Source organism: Mus pahari, chromosome 12 (assembly GCF_900095145.1).
Source record: "Mus pahari chromosome 12, PAHARI_EIJ_v1.1, whole genome shotgun sequence".
NCBI classification, from domain to species: Eukaryota; Metazoa; Chordata; class Mammalia; order Rodentia; family Muridae; genus Mus; species Mus pahari.
In genome coordinates, this window is record NC_034601.1 from 27,390,100 (window position 1) to 27,407,886 (window position 17,787).

The window sequence follows — 17,787 nt, forward strand, 5'->3', positions numbered from 1 at the left end:
TCTTTGTGTTAAAAAAAAAAAAAAAAAAAAAAAGATGCTCTGATGTGGGGTAAGAGACTTTTGGACTCTTTGTCTTCTAATCATTATTAATGTGAGACATTGTTTTGGTTTCATGCTGACCAAACTTACTATACATAAGTCATTTTAAACTGTTACGTTGAATTAATTATTTAAACATCTCCATTTTCTTGTTGACCATGGTGGTGCAGGCTTTTATATCTCAACACTAAGCCAGATTGATCTGGTGGCCAGCCTAGTCTACATAGTGACTTACAGGGCAACAGAGCTAGAGGGAGAAGGGTCCCTGGCTCAAAAAGTAAGACAGCGGCAGTAAGGTCCCCATTTTCTAAATTGTACATGAGGACTTTTTTTTTTTTTTTTTTTTTATGGTGAGAACAGTTTTCTAATGGAAGATAACATTTTAATGAAGTCATTTTAAATCTTACGTTAAAATGTATTATTAGTCCCTAGAAAGAAACTGAATTAAAACAGTTTTTTGCGGGGTGGGTCTGGTCTCTCTTAGCCCAGTTCTAATCTTCTTATTAGTATGTAAGATGATTGAGTCATTATGTGTTCATAACTTGACTTTTTATTTATTTTGAGAACAGAACATGTGCTTTACCCACTGAGCTTTGCTTTTTGTTTTGTTGTTTTTTGAAACAGGTTTTCTCTGTGCAGTGCTGGCTGTCCTAGAAATTCATTTTTTGTTTTGTTTGTTTGTTTGTTTTGAGGAGAGGCACTATTAAGAATATAAAAGCTTTAAAATACACTGAGGACTGGAGATATGGCTCAGCAGATAAGAGTACCGACTACTTTTTGAAAGGACACAGGTTCAATTCCCAGAACCCCTGTGGTAGCTCATAACTGTCTGTAACTCCAGTTTTAGGACATCTGACATCCTCTTCTGGTCACATAGTTCACAAGCTTACATGTAGGGAAAATACTCATACACATAAAACAGTAAATAATGAGAAATGCTTATATAAGGGATATCTTTAGACTTTTCAAAATTAATGTTTTAATTTTTAATCAGTTCTGTTTTTTTCCTACAGCTCCTAAAAGGAGAAGGCCAGCACGTTCAATATTTGATGGTTTCCGAGATTTTCAAACTGAAACTAGTAGGTATTTGTGAGCCAGTCTCTCAGCTCCCTCTTCCCCTTTCTTTGTGTTAAAAAGAAAAAAAAAAAAAAAAAGGATGATTAGTATTATTTCTAAATACTTTGTGGTTCACCATGTTTAAAAAGTGAAATTAGAGACATCTAGATTTTGGGTAAAGATTACTGGCTACCAAGCCTGAGTTTTGAACCCAGGACCCACATGGTGACAAGAGAGAACTGACTCCTGCCAATAGTACTTGACTCCACATGAATACCCTCACATCCATGTATTATACACACTGCCCTAGTTATGAGTATTATCGCTCTAATGAAACATCATGACCAGCAGCAAGTTGGGGAGGAAAGGGTATTTTTGTGTTATAATTTCATAGTCTATGATTGAAGGACGTCAGTAAAGGAACTCAAAACAGGGAAGGAACCTAGAGGCAGAAGCAGATGCAGAGACAGTCTATAGTGGGATGGGAAGGATGCTGCTTAACTGCTTTCTTAGTAGAACTCAGGACCATCAGCACAGGATGGCACCACCTACAATGGGCTGGGCCCTCCCATCAACCACTAATTAAGAAAATACCCTACAGCTGTGGTTTAGCCTATGGGTTACAACCTCCTTTCATGGAGTCTCAGGTATCTAGCATATCAGGTATTTGCATTATGATTCACAACAGTAACAAAATTACGTGTATAAAATAGCCATGAAAACAGTTTATGGTTTGGAGTTACTGAAGTATGAGGATCTGTATGTATTAAGGGGTTGCAGCATTAGGAAGGTTGAGAGTTACTGATGTACATTTTATCAGTTGAGGCTCCTCTCTGATGAGTAGTTTGTCAACTGGACATAAAACCAATTAGCACAGCTCATAACTTTCTGTGGAATATGTAGAAGTATCTTGGCTCATACTTGTAATATGTTTATTTGTTCAGGATGGTGTACAGGCCATGATGTGCACTTGTCCTCTAACTGGAGGACAGCTTATTGGAATTGGTCTTTCCTACCTGGGGATCAAATTGGGGCCATCCGTTTTGGTAGCAAGTGCCCAGACTTATTGAGCCATCATCAAGTGTCTAAGGACAGTTATTTTATATATGAGAAATGTTTGAACTGTGTTTGGCTTTGTAACTTATAGTGAGCTGGTCAAGGCACAGATAGGTCCTGTAACTTTAGGAATGGTTGAAAGTGATGGCTTAAGTTGTCTAAGGAATCTGTGCTCTTTCTTCTAGTACATGGTACCAACAGTGTTCACAACCTCTACTGAGAGTCTTTAAAACTAGCAGCTAGACACAGTGGATGAGTTAGGATCACTCTGAGAACTAGAGCAATGGTTCTGAAATTTTTCTTCTGTTACTTATGAATCTGTGAAAAAATTTGAGTTGATGCGCTATTAGGGACCAAATTCTTGCAAGCACTCTACCACTCAGGTGAATCCTCATCTCATACTGAATTTGTATTTGTTTTTAATGATGCTGGGGACTAAACATAAGGAGGGTCTCATGTATACTAGATAGGTACTAGTAAGCTAGTTCCCCAACTAGTTTTTCTTCTTACTGTGAGATAGTCTCTCAGTAAGTTGGGTGGAGGTTGATCTTGAACCTTTGATTTTTCTTGTGTTAGCCTCCCAGGTAGCTTTGATTGTAAACCTGGCCCAATATGACTACTTGTAACTAATTTAATTTTCTCCTTTTATCCTTTGGCCTAGAGAACAACCTTTAAATCCTGATTTTATTTTTTTAACTCCTCTTTGCATTTTTTTTTTCAGTCGTTAGCTTTTTGTATTTGAGGCCAAGCATGTTGTTCAGTATTCTTCAGTCAATCGAAGGTCTTTGGTTTATTATGTAACTTAGCACTTACATTTTATGGCTAATTAAAACTTTTCCATCTTTCTGTGTTGCAGTTAGGCAGGAACAGGAATTAAGAAATGGAGGAGCAATAGATAAGAAGCTAACCACCCTTGCAGATCTATTCCGGCCCCCAATCGACTTGATGCACAAGGGCAGCTTTGAAACAGTAAGTTGTTAGAGATTCTATGTTATAACTATGAATCCTTTTTACCATACCAGTGTCTTATTTGTTTTATTTTTGAGACAGTGCCTTATCGTGGGGCCTAGACATACTGTGTAGATTAGGCTGGTCAAAAAAAATCAAGAGATTGGCCTGTCTCTGCGTCCTCTATGTACCTTGTGTTTTGGTTGGTTTTTTGTTTGTTTGTTTGTTTGGGTTTTGGTTTTTTGAGACAGGGTTTCTCTGTGTAGCCCCGGCTGTCTTGGAACAACTCACTCTGTAGACCAGGCTGGCCTCAAACTCAGAAATCTACCTGCCTCTGCCTCCCAAGTGCTGGGATTAAAGGTGTGCGCCACCACTGCCCGGCTCCTTGTGTCTTTTATTTTCTAGGAGAAAAAAAAAATCATTTATATAAAGAATTGGTATCTTAACTATTTCTGCATAATATACTTAAGGGTTGCACTGACTTCTGTTTCTATTGGCAATAAATGAAGTATATTTTTAACAGTAGTGTATGAGATTGGTTTTTTTGTTTGTTTGTTTTGTTTTGTTTGAGACAGGGTTTCTCTTTGTAGCCTTGGCTGTCCTAGAACTCACTCTGTAGGCCAGGTTGGGCTTGAACTGACAAGAGATCCACCTGCCTCTGCCTCTCAAGTACTAAGATTAAAGCCATATGCTACCACTGCCTGGCATGTCAAAGGCAAACTATCAAGCTATAAAGTGTTTCTTTTAAGTAAAAAGGTGAAAGTTCTATAGTAAGAATGGATTATGTATGAAATTATGAAGGAGGAAAAAGAATTTGTATTAGTTTTGCCTGACATTATAAAAATTTGGTCTCAATGTGGCAGTGCATTAAATTTGTGTATATTTGCTATTTGTCGTTTCAGACCTGTACTGGGGATGTTGGAAGTACATGTGTATCTAATTGAAGAATACATTCTCCCTTGGTCTTCCTGGCTTTAGCTTTCCTAAAGGCAGAGAAAAACTTCCTGGGACTTGTAACTGTTAGAGGCTTTCTATGTCCTCCACCTCTGAATAAAGACAGGGAGACTAATATTTATTAATTATTAATGCTTAAAGTTTTTGTTTAGGCTTCTTTCCAACTAGCTGTTACAACTTAAATTAACCCATATATGTTAATCTGTGTTCTGCCACATGGCTCCTTAGTTACCTCTCTTTCCATTCCTGTGTGCTTCTTCTTCTGTGTCTGACTCCCATAGTTCCTGTCTCTGCTGGAAGTCCCACCTATTCTCTCCTTCTTTGCTATAGGCCATCAGCTTTTTATTAAACTAATCAGAAAATGATATAGGGGTATTTACAAAATATGATGTAGCCAGAAGTTAGCATTTGTATAATTAAAAAACAGTCTTTATACAGTACACAAAAAGATAACCCCAACAGGGGCAGGTTTAGTTGATTGTATCACCACAGTGAGACATGTCTGTCATCAAGAAAACAACAGGGGCTAGAGATATGGCTTAGCAATTAAGAGTATTTGTTGCTCTTGCCGAAGACCCAGGTTCAGTCCCCAGCACCCACATGGTGGCTTGTAACTGCAGTCCCAGGGGATATGATGCCCCCTTCTGGTCTCCAAAGCCAGCAGGCACACACATATATACACTCAAACATACAAATCTTTAAAAACAAACAAACTTGATAAAAATTAAAACTATCACACCTTCAATATACTTGACATTTCTTGAGAAGGTTCGTTGAGGGGGAAGACTATTGCAGAATATGGGCAGCACAGTTTCATAAGTGGGGCACCAGCAGCTAGCTAGAAGCCAAGATTCTTAGATTCTCTTCTCTTCTTTATGTACTAACTGGAGTTTCTAAAGGGACAGAATCATTAAACTATTGTGCATGTTATGGGCTGGGAGGGTGTGTGTGTGTGACGACTTCTTAGGTTAGCTTAATGGTAAAAGTTGGTGGTTCAACAACAATAGCTATCTGTATACTAGAGAAACAGAACTCAATCCAAGAAGCTATGTCTCAGCTATTCCAGTCTGATGCTGAAGGCTTACTAGGGAGCTGGAGTCTAATGATCCAGTGACCACATATGTACATGGAGAAAGAAGTGGGCTTACGGACATGTATACACTTCTTCCTCCAATTCCCATCCATCTAGTGGCTGGTGCCGGCTAACTTCAGAGTGGGCCTTTTTTCCCACTCAGGTGCCACAGATCTGTGCTTTCTGAAGTACTCCAAAGAGACAGGAATGTTTCACCAGTCCTGTATTTCTCCTAAACCAGTCAAGTTGACAGCCACCACAAGAATTAAGCATGTGCAAAATAATACTGTATAATACCAAAAATCTAGATATCATTTTAAAAGATGTATTATTTATGTGCATAAGTGTACATAAACATGCTATAGAAGTTAGTTGCCCCAGGATGCCAGCAGAGGGCATCAGATTTCCCTGGAGCTGTGAGTCAGTGGACATAGGTTCTAGGAACCAAATTCCATTTCTCTCTGAGAGAGCATCAATTACTTTTTAACTTGTAGACTACAGCCCAGCCTCTAGATAATATTTTTAAAACTATCCTTACTAATCATTGATAATTTCTTTTGGGGGAGACAGAGGGATGTGAGACAGGTTTCTCTTTGTATCCCTGGCTGTCCTGGAACTCAGTATGTATTTCAGGCTGGCCTTGAACTCAAGAGTTTTACATGTCTCTGCCTACCCAGTGCTGGGGTTTAAGGTGTGCACCACCTACACCCTGTTAGAATTTGTTACAATTTATTTTAATCATATTTATCTCCTATTTCTCTAACGTACAGATTCACACTCAACCTGGGCATTCCTCTAAACTTTTGTAGCTCCTGTCTCTGCCTTGTCAACAACCATCAAGTCCAATATGTGCTATTCTTACCTTGATGGTCCAGGGGACATCCACTGGAGCATGGTCACTCTACCAGGGGTGATAGAATTGGTTCTCCCTGCCCCAGAAGCCATCATCTGTCAGTAGCTCCTCAGTTGGGGATTCCTATCTTTTCCTTCATACCCCATGCTAGAATGTTGAGTCCTGTCATGGTCCAGAAGATAAATGTAGTCTGGTCCTCTCCAATTTCTGGCTCTTAAAATTTTAACCCTCTCTTTCATGATTGTCCCTGAGCCTAGGACTAGGAGGGACAGTACTCTAGATGTCCCATGTGTGCCTGAGCACTCCACTGATGCTTGTCTGCACTTCGGCCAATTGTGAATTTATGTATTAACCACTATGCTCGGCACAGAGAAGTGATGAGTCATCAATGTCATTTTTAAAAGTGTGCTGAGTGTCTATATGGAAATTTTACTCTTACAGGCCAAAGAGTGTGGCCAGATGCAGAATAAGTGGCTGATGATAAACATTCAAAATGTTCAAGACTTTGCATGCCAGTGCCTCAACCGTGATGTATGGAGCAATGAAGCTGTGAAGAATATTATCCGGGAACATTTCATTTTCTGGCAGGTGAGAACGACAGTTAATTAAAGTTTTCTTAGTATTTGTTTTTATAGTATAGGATGTTGTAGAGGCAGAATGGGGCTATACACTGGAAAAAGTGAGTTCAATCATACTTCAGGAGCACCTTGACAAGCCTATCTACAGCTCCACAGCTCAGTAGAAACATAGTATAAGCCACACAGTTTACTTTTCTCTAGAAGTACCATCTGAAAAAATTCAAGAGAAAAGGGAAATTAACTTTAATCATATGTTTTAAGTCAATGTAAGATTGAACATTAACATTTTAATGGCATTATGTTTCTGTTTAACTGTGTGTGTGTTAAATTCTCAAAGTAAGGTATGTATTTCATGCTTATTATAGCACATGTCACCTTAAATTAGTGTATTTCATCTATTTAATAGCCATATAAGGCCACTGGCTCTGTAAAAGATCTTAGAGCATTCGGGAAATATTAAGATATGTTTTCTAGCTTGTGTTTATTACTCTTTTACTGTTTGTTCTTAGCATAGTATTCCTAAGTATCAGCTATAATAGCTTTTTGTATAAATTATCTAGTTAAAACAGGTTAGCCTACTTGTCATAGTTTAGGTTTTATTGCTGTGATGAGACACCATAACCAAGGCCACTCTTATAAAGGCAAACTTTCTTTGGGGGAGGGGGGGGTTGAGACAGGGTTTCTCTGTGTAGCCCTGGCTGTCCTGGAACTCTGGCGACTAGACTGGCCTCGAACTCAGAAATCCGCCTGCTTCTGCCTCCCAAGTGCTGGGATTAAAGGCGTGCACCACCACTGCCCCAAAGGCAAACATTTAATTGGGACTGGCTTACAGTTTCAAAGCTTCAGTCTATTATTACGGTGGGAAGCATGGCAGTGTGTAGGCAGACGTGGTGCTGCAGAAGAGCTGAAAGCTCTACATCTTGATCTGCAGCCAGAAGAAAGCACCCCCCACTCCCATACTGTGTGGAGCCTGAGCACTAGGAGACCTCACAACCTGCCTACACAATGAACACCTAACAGTGCCACTTCCCATGGGCCCAGCATATTCAAGCCACCACACTACCACTAATTTCCCTTTTGTTTCATTCAGTTTAGCTGGTTGGTTTTTGGAGAGGCTTGCTACTTTGGATTCAGCCTGGGGCCACCTACAAGCAAATCTTCATCCTCCTTATTTATTTATTTTTAGGTTTTTGAAACAGTGTTTCTCTGTATCCCTGGCTGTCCTGTCAAACTCACAGAGATACATCTGTCCTTTTTTAGTGTTTGAAACCACCACCAGTAAGGACTCAATCCTCTGATGTCAGCCATCTGAGTAGTTGGGGGTTATACCCTAGGCAGATCCAGTTTCAATTTCCTTTTCTCTTTTTTTATTTTTTTTTATTTTTTATTTTTTTTTTTTTAAAGATTTATTTATTTATTATATGTAAGTACACTGTAGCTATCTTCAGACACTCCAGAAGAGGGCGTCAGATCTTGTTAGGGATGGTTGTGAGCCACCATGTGGTTGCTGGGATTTGAACTCTGGACCTTCGGAAGAGCAGTCGGGTGCTCTTACCCANTGAGCCATCTCACCAGCCCCTCTTTTTTTATTTTAATAATTAATTTATTTATTTATTATATTTAAGTACACTGCAGCTATCTTCTGACACACCAGAAGCGGGCATCAGATCCCATTACGGATGGTTGTGAACCACCATGTGGTTGCTGGAATTTGAACTCAGGCCCTTTGGAAGAGCAGTCAGTGCTCTTAACTGCTGAGCCATCTCTCCAGCCCCAGTTTTAATATCTAGTTTTTAAAAAGTTACTGGCCGGGCAGTGGTGGCGCATGCCCTTAATCCCAGCACTTGGGAGGCAGAGGCAGGCGGATTTCTGAGTTTGGGGCTAACCTGGTCTACAGAGTGAGTTCCAGGACACTCAGGGCTACACAGAGAAACCCTGTCTCAAAAAAACAAACAAACAGTTACTGAAAACAACTAAGTAAACTTATCTAAGATGTACTACTAGTGCCATTCATTTACCTGCTTGTTTTACATCTGGTAAATTCAATGGGATTTTGTTATTATTATACATTTGTGTGTATGTATTATATGTGTCAGGTGTGGTGTGGCGGTTTGAGGACCACTTTTGGAAATTGGTTTTCTCCTTCCACTGTAGGTTGTCAGGCATGTGCTGCAAGCACTTCTCTCTGATGAGTCAGGCCTTTGCTAGCTTTCAGGATTGTTTGTAATGTCAGAGTTCCTTTTATTTTAGTTAAATATTGACTGAACATCTCTGCCTAATAAAATGTTGGGTTTTCAAGCTTATAACAATATATATGCCTTACTACAATACAAATACAGTGCTAGACACACTTGGGAGGCAGAGACAGGCATATCTCTGTGAGTTCAAGGACAGCTTGGTTACATAGTGAGCTCCAGGACAGCTAGAGCTATATGGGGAGACTCTGTCTCAGAAAAAACAAAAAATTCACAAATGGACTAACACTTGAAAAGGAAGTTACTACTAGTACCTCTTCTGAACTGAGAAAGGAAGAGGCATGTGTTGGTGTTTTATGACTTATGATGTTCTCAAAAGGGGCCAAGAGTAAGGTGTTAAATCTGTACCTCATTACTTCTGCTTAAGGGGGTAAGAACTTAACATGTTTGTCAAGGCTTGTTTGAAGAATCCACTGCTCTTAATCGATAACAAGATTGTGATTAACCTTTTTTAAGAGGCTTTTTAAAAATTTTATTGGCTTAACAGGTTTATCACGACAGTGAGGAAGGTCAGAGATACATACAGTTTTATAAGCTAGGGGATTTCCCCTATGTTTCCATCTTAGATCCACGGACAGGTAAGTTATATCAAATTATAGCCTTTATTTTTCACAACTGATTAATTTTTGACTGGATCTGGTTTCAGCAATCTAATAGTTAAGAGAAGTTTTTTTGTTGTGTAAACAACTTTGGATGTGTTTATTTAGGGAATCTGCTTCTGGAAACTTGAGGGGTAACATTTTGTATTTGTACAGTTTGTTCTTTCAAAGAAAAACTGATATAATCAATCATCTTTATTGGCTCTCCTTAGGATTCCTATTATTAAATTGATGAGGTTGTTTTAGGTACTTGTTGTATTCCTCTAGAAACTTAGAGGGTGAGCTGTTTTAAATTATTGATTATATTTTATTTAGATTCTGCTATTTAGATTTTTGCTTTGTTTGAAATTCTTCTTCCTAAATGACTACAATGCAAACAGATAGTTTTCCTCTCATGATGGGTAAGAATCTTATCTGAGTTTTAATTGATGTTGTCAGTAGGTTATAAAGATACTGTGTGACTTCAGTACGAAATGGGGATATGAATTAGTAGCAAACTTTATGTGTATGTCAATTATTTAATGACTGTGATTACAAAAATTATTTTATGTTTATATGTTGATTTTTTATTTATTTACTCTCTAGGTCAGAAGCTAGTAGAGTGGCACCAATTGGATGTATCTTCTTTCTTGGACCAAGTAACAGGGTTTCTGGGAGAACATGGGCAACTGGATGGACTTTCTAGCAGCCCCCCGAAAAAATGTGCCCGATCAGTAAGTATAAGTGATGGGCAACTAAGTATATCTGTATGTTGGCATTTTTTGTAAAATGTTTAATGTTAAAATGGAATTTATGATAAGGAGTGGAGCTGCCTTCTGGCAACACACATCTTTAATCCCAGCACTGTGGAGGCAGAGGCGGGCACAGGTGGATTTCTGTGAGTTTGAGGCCAACTTGGTCTACAAATTGATTCCCAGGACAGAGACAGCCTATCTTAGAAAAAAAAATAATAATGTAAGTAATGAGTAGTTATGTTTTCTGGATGTACCACATCTTAGCTATCTTATTTTTTAATAGTTTTCTACAGAAGAATTTCGTGAGTCCCTTCTATGGCAGGATGTTGATGGGTCCAATCTTGTGTAGGACTTAGGCAGGTGGCATAGCTACTGTATGTTTAAGAGCTCCATATTTTGTCATACCCAGAAGTCACTGTTCCACATCCCTCCATCCCATCCCATCCCATCTCTCACATCTTACATTCTTTCTGCCGTCTTTTCCCCTATGTTCCCTGAACCCTGGAAAGGATGCTATGGATGCTGTAGTCCCATTTATGGCTGAACATTCAACATATATTTTCTGCATTTTAACACTTACTGAGTCTTTGCAGTTAACCATTGTCCACTGCAGAAGGAAGCTTCTGTAACTGCAGCTGACAGCAGCACTAATCTGACTGCTGGAGGCTCTCAGGTTCCTACCCCAGCTCCTAGAGACTTATCCCACCACTAGAAGTTTCTAGGTCTGGTTATATATTTCCTTTTTTAAACTCATGTGTGTTCAGTATGTTTGTATGTTTGTTCCTGTCTATGGGTGGTGTGTGTGTGTGTGTGTGTGTGTGTGTGTGTGTGTGTGTGTGTAGGCTCAAGGTTGACATTAGAATCCTTACTCATTTGCCTTCCTTGCCCTCCTTCTTAATCATTGAGGCAGACTCTCAGTTGAACTCAGTTGAATCAGTGTAGCTAATTTGGTTAGACATTGTGTTATGGGGATCCCCTGACTCTGCTTACTGAATGCTGGAATTGTATGCTGCTATGTCCACTGAGCACTTAATAAGGGTTCTGGGGAACTGAACAGTGGTCCTCAAGCTTTTGAAGGAAGTGCTTTAACTACTGCTTATCTCTCTAGTCCATGTTTCTCTTAGATGTATTTTATCAGACTAATGAGGTTTTCTCCTTTTTGAAGACAGGGAACCAAGGTGGGCTCAGACTCACTCTGTAGCCAGTGGTATTCTTGAATTCCTGATACTACTACCTCTGTCTCTTACCACCATTCCTATATTCCTTTTCTTCTTAGTTTGCAGGTTGTCACATGGCCTGTGATCCCAGCACTCAGGTGACTAAGTCAGGAGAATTACTGCAAGTTTGAAGACAAAGCTATATAATGAATTCTATGCTAGTTCAGGCTACGGAGTGAGAGCTGTCTCAAAACAAGTCATAGACAAAAATAAATAAAAACTATAGGGCAAGTAGTACATAGACTTTTTTAATTAGACATATTTTTATTTAAATAATTTTTTAGTTTTGTTTTATGTGTATGAGTGATTTGCTAATATGTGTACTACATGTGTGCGCTACCCTCAGATACCACAAGAAAGTTGGACCCTCTGCAACTGGAGTTATGAATGGTCATGAGCCACTCTATGAGTCTTAGGAACTAAGTTCAGCTCTAATCACCCACATCAGGTGGCTCATAGCCAGCTCCAGGAGAGTCTAGACATCTCTGGTGTCCGTGGGCACTTGCACTCGTGTGTGCATACCCACAAACAGACAGAAACACAACGTTAAAATGATAAAAATAAAATTAAAAAAAAAGATAACAGGCTCTATTAATCTGAACCAACTCTCTAGCTCTAGATGGGCTAGAAAGGGCCAGAAAGATGGCTCAGTGGTTAAAAGCACTGTCTGCTATTTCAGAGGTCCTGAGTTCAATTCCCAGTAACCACATGGTGGCTCACAAATATCTATATTGGGATCTGATACCTTCTTCTGGTATGTCTGAAGATAGCAACAATGTACTTACATATGGTAAAAACAAACCCCAGAAGAGTGAGTATTGGATAGAAACAATTAACTACTCAAATCAATCTGGGGGCATTGGTGAGTTACTCATCTGCCCCAATGTTCTAGGTTCCCAAATGAAAGACACACATACACAAAGCCTTATATTTTAATATGCCTTAAATAGCTCAGTGGCTGGGCCACTCCCTAACCTTCATGCAGCTAACACACTCTCCCTTCCAACATTCCTGACTCATCTTTACTAAAGCCAATATTCCATCTTGGCTGCCCTGGACCAAGATCTGCAGCTCTCCTGGGCCACAATCCCCGACTCTTTCTTACATGCTGGCTATGTTCTCTCTTCTGCACCTCTCAAGCCTGGACTTCATTCCTTTCCCAGCATGGTGGCTCTCTCCCCTCCTTCTGCTTCCTTAGTGTTTTGCCCAGAGATCCTAAAGTCCTCCCTGCCCATTCTATTGGCCACTGGCAACTTTATTTACCAATCAAAACCAACCGGGGACAGGGTCGCTCAGCATCTTATATGCAGCTATGCAGATTCCTATGTAATTTGGGGGACCAAATTAATATAAGTAGCATTAGACCAATTCCACAACATTAACATGGTGCAGTCTGCTGTATAATGTTACTGCAAATCTAGTCACATAAGCCATTGCATGTCCCATAAATCTATTTGCTTTCTATGTGTGGTAAATTAGGCTTATGTTTATTATTATTTATTTATTTATTTTCGTTTGTTTTTTTGTTTTTGTTTTTTAAGATGAGTCTCTGTTACATAGCCTTGACTGTCTTGCAACTCACTCTGTAGACCAGGCTGGCCTTAAACTCACAGATACTACCTACCTCTGCCTCTCAAGTGCTGGAATTAAAAGTGTGTGCCACTACACCCATATACTTTTTTTAAAAAAATTATTATGGAACAGTAGGAAGATGATTGACCCTTCTCTCTCCAAAATAAGTGTGGCCATTTTGTTCCATGCCTGCACATGCCTTCCAGTCACTGACACAGAGAAGTGACTTGGCTCTAGAATATGCCTACCACACATCCTGCTTTGTTGTATGATCTGAATGATCTGTATGAGGTTTGCTAATCTTAAGAAATTCCACAAAGCTTTACATAGGACCCATCACATCAAAGGTGAACATGAACTGTTATGTCTGAAATATCTTGAGTCAGAGCTGACTGCCAGGCAGCCCTTCCTGTACCTACATTTGAGCTCACTATGGTTTTTGTGGCTGACTCTGAAGAATGTTACTAATAAGCCAAAGGTTGTGATTATAATGCTCATTCTCTGTTATCTCAGTGTTCTGAAACTCCCCTGTTCACCACACATCCACCACCCTCCTTACCGTACTCAGGACCAATCAGCTTAAAGGTCAGCTAATAATACTTTGCCTAATAAGCCAACTGCTCCCCTCCTTGCCCTTTAAACTTTTGAACCTGGTTTTTCCTATAAAAAGCCTACCTAAGAGCAGACTGGTACCATAATTAGGTTTTTCCTTCTTGAAGAACTGGATGTACAGTATTATGGTGTGTATGTTCAAGAAACTATTCTTGCTTAACTGAGAATGATGCATGTTAGGATTGTGTGACAGTTTCCTGAATACCAACATCAAATAAATAACTTCAATTCAGATGGTCCATAGTTTGTGATTTTTAAAAATGAAATCTGTGATGTTCAAAACTTTAACAATAAAATATTAGAAATTTGCGTTTCTCTGGCTGTTAAGATGGTAAAGGCATTTCCTACCAAGCCTGATGACCTGAGTCTGATCTCTGCAGCCCATGTGGTAGAGAGAATGGACTTCTGAACATTGTCCTTGGACTTACATGTGGACACACTGACTGCACAGCCTTAAGCATAAACACAATCTAAATAAATATAAAAGAATTTGCATTTCTAGTTATAATGAAGTTTTTCATTATAATTATTAAGCTTTTGAGAATTTGTCTAGCCCCAAACATCCAAATGTATTCTTTTTTTTTTTTTTTTTTTTCTGAGACAAGATCTCACTGTATAGTGCACACTAGGAGTCAAACTTAAAAGCCTCTCCCGAAGTGTAAAATCCTGGGATATAGCATGTACCATCATGCCATATTTTGGTAATGTTATTTTCTTGTTTTGAAAGTTAAATCATTGCGTTTAATGAAAAGCAAGGAAGACATGTTTTTCTGATGTTTAGTCATTTTAAAGAATTGTAGTTTGGCTTTAACCTTTTTTTTATTTATTTTTTTCTTTCTTTATTTTTTTTTTAAATTTTTTTTTTTAACCTTTTTTTTAAAGCAAAAAATAATAAGCTATTTTCTTGGCTTTGTTGATTTTGATGCCAAAAATGCCTGAGCTTAAAATACCAGTGTACTAGGTTATATGAGAACTTGGTGTTGTTTATTTGTGATTTAGACAGGGTTTCACTGTGTAGTATAGGCTAGCCTAGAACTTCAAGCAATTTCACACCTCTGCTCCATAAATGCTGACATTATGTGCCACCGTATCCAGCTTAATGATAGTCCTTTATTTTTGCTTTTAAAATATTCATTGCCCCAGCACTCAGGAGGCAGAGGCAGGTGGATTTCTGAGTTCGAGGCCAGCCTGGTCTACAAAGTGAGTTCCAGGACAGCCAGGGCTATAGAGAAACCCTGTCTCGAAAAACAAACAAACAAACAAACAAAATATGTATATATAGCAATTTGTCATTCTGGTACTAAATTCTTGCCCTCGCATGGACAGATTCCACTTTGGCAAAAATCATAATGGCAATTTGGCTATCTTGTTTTTTTATACACTGTTTGAGTGTTTTTGTTTGTTTGTTTTTGTTTATCTATTCTTTCAACTTTTGTTTTGGCCTCACCTTACAGGAGAGCCTCATAGACGCTAGTGAAGACAGCCAACTGGAAGCTGCCATCAGAGCCTCCTTGCAAGAGACACATTTCGACTCTGCACAAGCAAAACAGGATAGCCGCTCAGATGAAGAGTCTGAATCGGAACTTTTTTCTGGCAGTGAGGAATTCATATCGGTTTGTGGCTCTGATGAAGAAGAGGAGGTAGAGAATCTTGCTAAGTCCAGAAAGTCTCCTCATAAAGATTTGGGGCATAGAAAAGAGGAGAACAGAAGGCCACTGACAGAGCCCCCAGCCAGAACTGAGCCTGGCACAGCCACAAACCATCAAGGATTGCCAGCCATGGATTCTGAGGTCTTGGAGATGTCACCTGAAAAGTCAGATGGAATAGTGGAGGGGATAGATGTAAATGGTGGGTTATGGTATAGACCTGCTTTACATACTAAACTCGAACGTACTGAATGACTTGCTTTAATTAACCTCCCATATTAAACCTGTGTGTGTATATAACTCTTCTTTAGGACCAAAAGCACAGCTGATGCTGCGGTACCCAGATGGAAAAAGGGAACAGATCACTCTTCCAGAGCAAGCCAAATTACTGGTGAGTTTATCCCATTGAATCATTTGTTTAAAGCAAAGAATCTAATTGTTTGTGCTGCTAGGGGGTCAAACCCATAAGCTATGCATGTTAGGCAAACCCCCGCTATACTGTATTCTTACCCCAGAAAACGGAGGAAACTGAAGTCAGATCCTTGACACAGAGAGAGTTTATCTGATACCTAACTGCAGACTCATCTGACAAGAGTCCTAATTTTGGGGGGTTGTTGTGGTCTGTTACTTGTTTTTTTGTTTAGGTTTTGAAGCAGGGCCTTACTATGTAGGCCTGGCTAACCTGTAATTCACAGCAATATGCCTGCCTCAGCTTGATTAAGGGTGTGGAGATTTTGAGGTGAGGTCTCACTTCATAGCCCACGTAGCCTGAATCTAAAGCAATCTTTCTGCTTGGCCTCCCAAGTGCTGAAATTATAATCATGAACTACCATGCCCTGTCTCATTTTTAATTATTTCCTTCTAATTATTTTAGGCAAGTCACAGGCCAGCCAAAACTTTTCAGTTTTCAGTTTTTTGTTTGTGTGAAATATACTTACTTCTGGTGCCCTGATTCGCCTGCTTCTGTCTCCTGTGTGCTGGAACTAAAGCTGTGTGCCACCACACCTGGTGGATCTAGGATTTCTTAGTTGCTGTTACTGAAACATAGTTAAGAGCCAAGGTGGTGGTTCTGTGTCTTTTCTGTAATCTGTTAGGATTTTTTTCTTGTGCTTTTGACTATTCCATTCCTCTCTTTGTGAGTTTTATTTATTCCTTGATTTGTACATGACATCACCTATCATGGTGGTTCTGAGGGCCTATTTATTTAAAAATTACTAAGCAATGATTCTTTTTAACTGCTAGAAAAAAGAATTGGTCTGACTAGCATAGCTTAACCTATGGATGATCCTCACTCCTAGCCCACTTTGGTCAGTACCTATACCTGGCTTGATACTATGCCTGGGATTAGTCACTCTCCTCATTTCTATAACAAAATACCTGATAGAAACAACTTAAGGGAAGAAAGGTTTCTTTTTGGCTCTTGGTTTCAAAGAGATTTCATTTCAGCCCTTCAGAGCAGGATAGGCATGGCAGTGTGAGTGCATGACAGAGGCTTCTTGTCTTGTCATGGGAACTAGAGACTTGTTTGTGTGGCTGTGAGCCAGGAACAGAGAACTAGACCAGAGCTAGAGGGGTGGATAGGACCGTCAGAGGCCTGCCTTTGGTGACCTACTTCTGTCAGCTGGGCCCTACACCCTAAAACCTCAGACCACGAGCCTTAGGGGAGAGGCCATTTAAATAGAAACCATACAGCTGAAGATACTTAGGCTGACTGTTGAAGACTGACAAGTAGTAGTTTCTGGCTAGTGCCAGACACCAAACTACCACTGTTTGAAATGGGACAAAGGACCAAATATGATAATATACCTGTCTTAGTATCTACAGACACCATGACCAAGGAAACTCTTGTAAGGACAACATTTAATTGTGGCTGACTTACAGGTTCAGAGGTTCAGTCCATTATCATCAAGGCAAGAGCATGGCAGTATCCAGGCAGGCATGGTACAGAAGGAGCTGAGAGTTCTACATCTTCATCTGAAGGCTGCTAGGAGAATACTGGCTTCCAGGCAGCTAGGATAAGGGGCTTAAAGCCCATGCCCACAGTAGTATACTTCCTCTAACAAGGCCACATCTCCAAATAGTGCTATTCCCTGGGCCAAGCATATTCAAACCTCCACAGTGCCTTTCTCCACCTTCTAGTTCTGCCAGCAAACTTTGGTATAGAAGTGTTAAATGGCCGGGCATGGTGGCGCACGCCTTTAATCCCAGCATTCGGGAGGCGGAAGCAGGCGGATTTCTGAGTTCGAGGTCAGCTAGGGCTATACAGAGAAACCCTGTTAAGTGGAATATTCCAGAATCAATTTGTAACTTTTAAGTTACATACTAATCTAAATAGTACAATGAAACCTCCTACCATCCCATTCCAACACCTGGGATGTGAACCATTCTTTTTATCCAGGATAACCAGACTGGGTATACCCTAGAGAGAATAACCATCTTAATTTATCAAATGAATATTATAGTTACTGCCAGGTTTCTGGTCAAGTAACTTCAAGAAACTTTTAAAACTTATATATTGCCGGGCGTGGTGGCGCACGCCTTTAATCCCAGCACTTGGGAGGCAGAGGCAGGCGGATTTCTGAGTTTGAGGCCAGCC

General features: G+C 39.7%; 1 protein-coding gene across 1 annotated transcript in view; it reads left to right on the forward strand.

Moving 5' to 3' along the window:
- Window positions 1-17,787, forward strand: part of Ubxn7 (UBX domain protein 7) — a 65,048-nt gene that overhangs the window by 41,148 nt on the left and 6,113 nt on the right. The window contains exons 4-10 of the mRNA XM_021209584.2: window positions 1,053-1,118; window positions 3,008-3,120; window positions 6,420-6,566; window positions 9,299-9,389; window positions 9,996-10,123; window positions 15,000-15,393; window positions 15,503-15,582. Coding sequence (XP_021065243.1) covers window positions 1,053-1,118; window positions 3,008-3,120; window positions 6,420-6,566; window positions 9,299-9,389; window positions 9,996-10,123; window positions 15,000-15,393; window positions 15,503-15,582 — 1,019 coding nt within the window. The remainder of the gene's footprint in view (window positions 1-1,052; window positions 1,119-3,007; window positions 3,121-6,419; window positions 6,567-9,298; window positions 9,390-9,995; window positions 10,124-14,999; window positions 15,394-15,502; window positions 15,583-17,787) is intronic.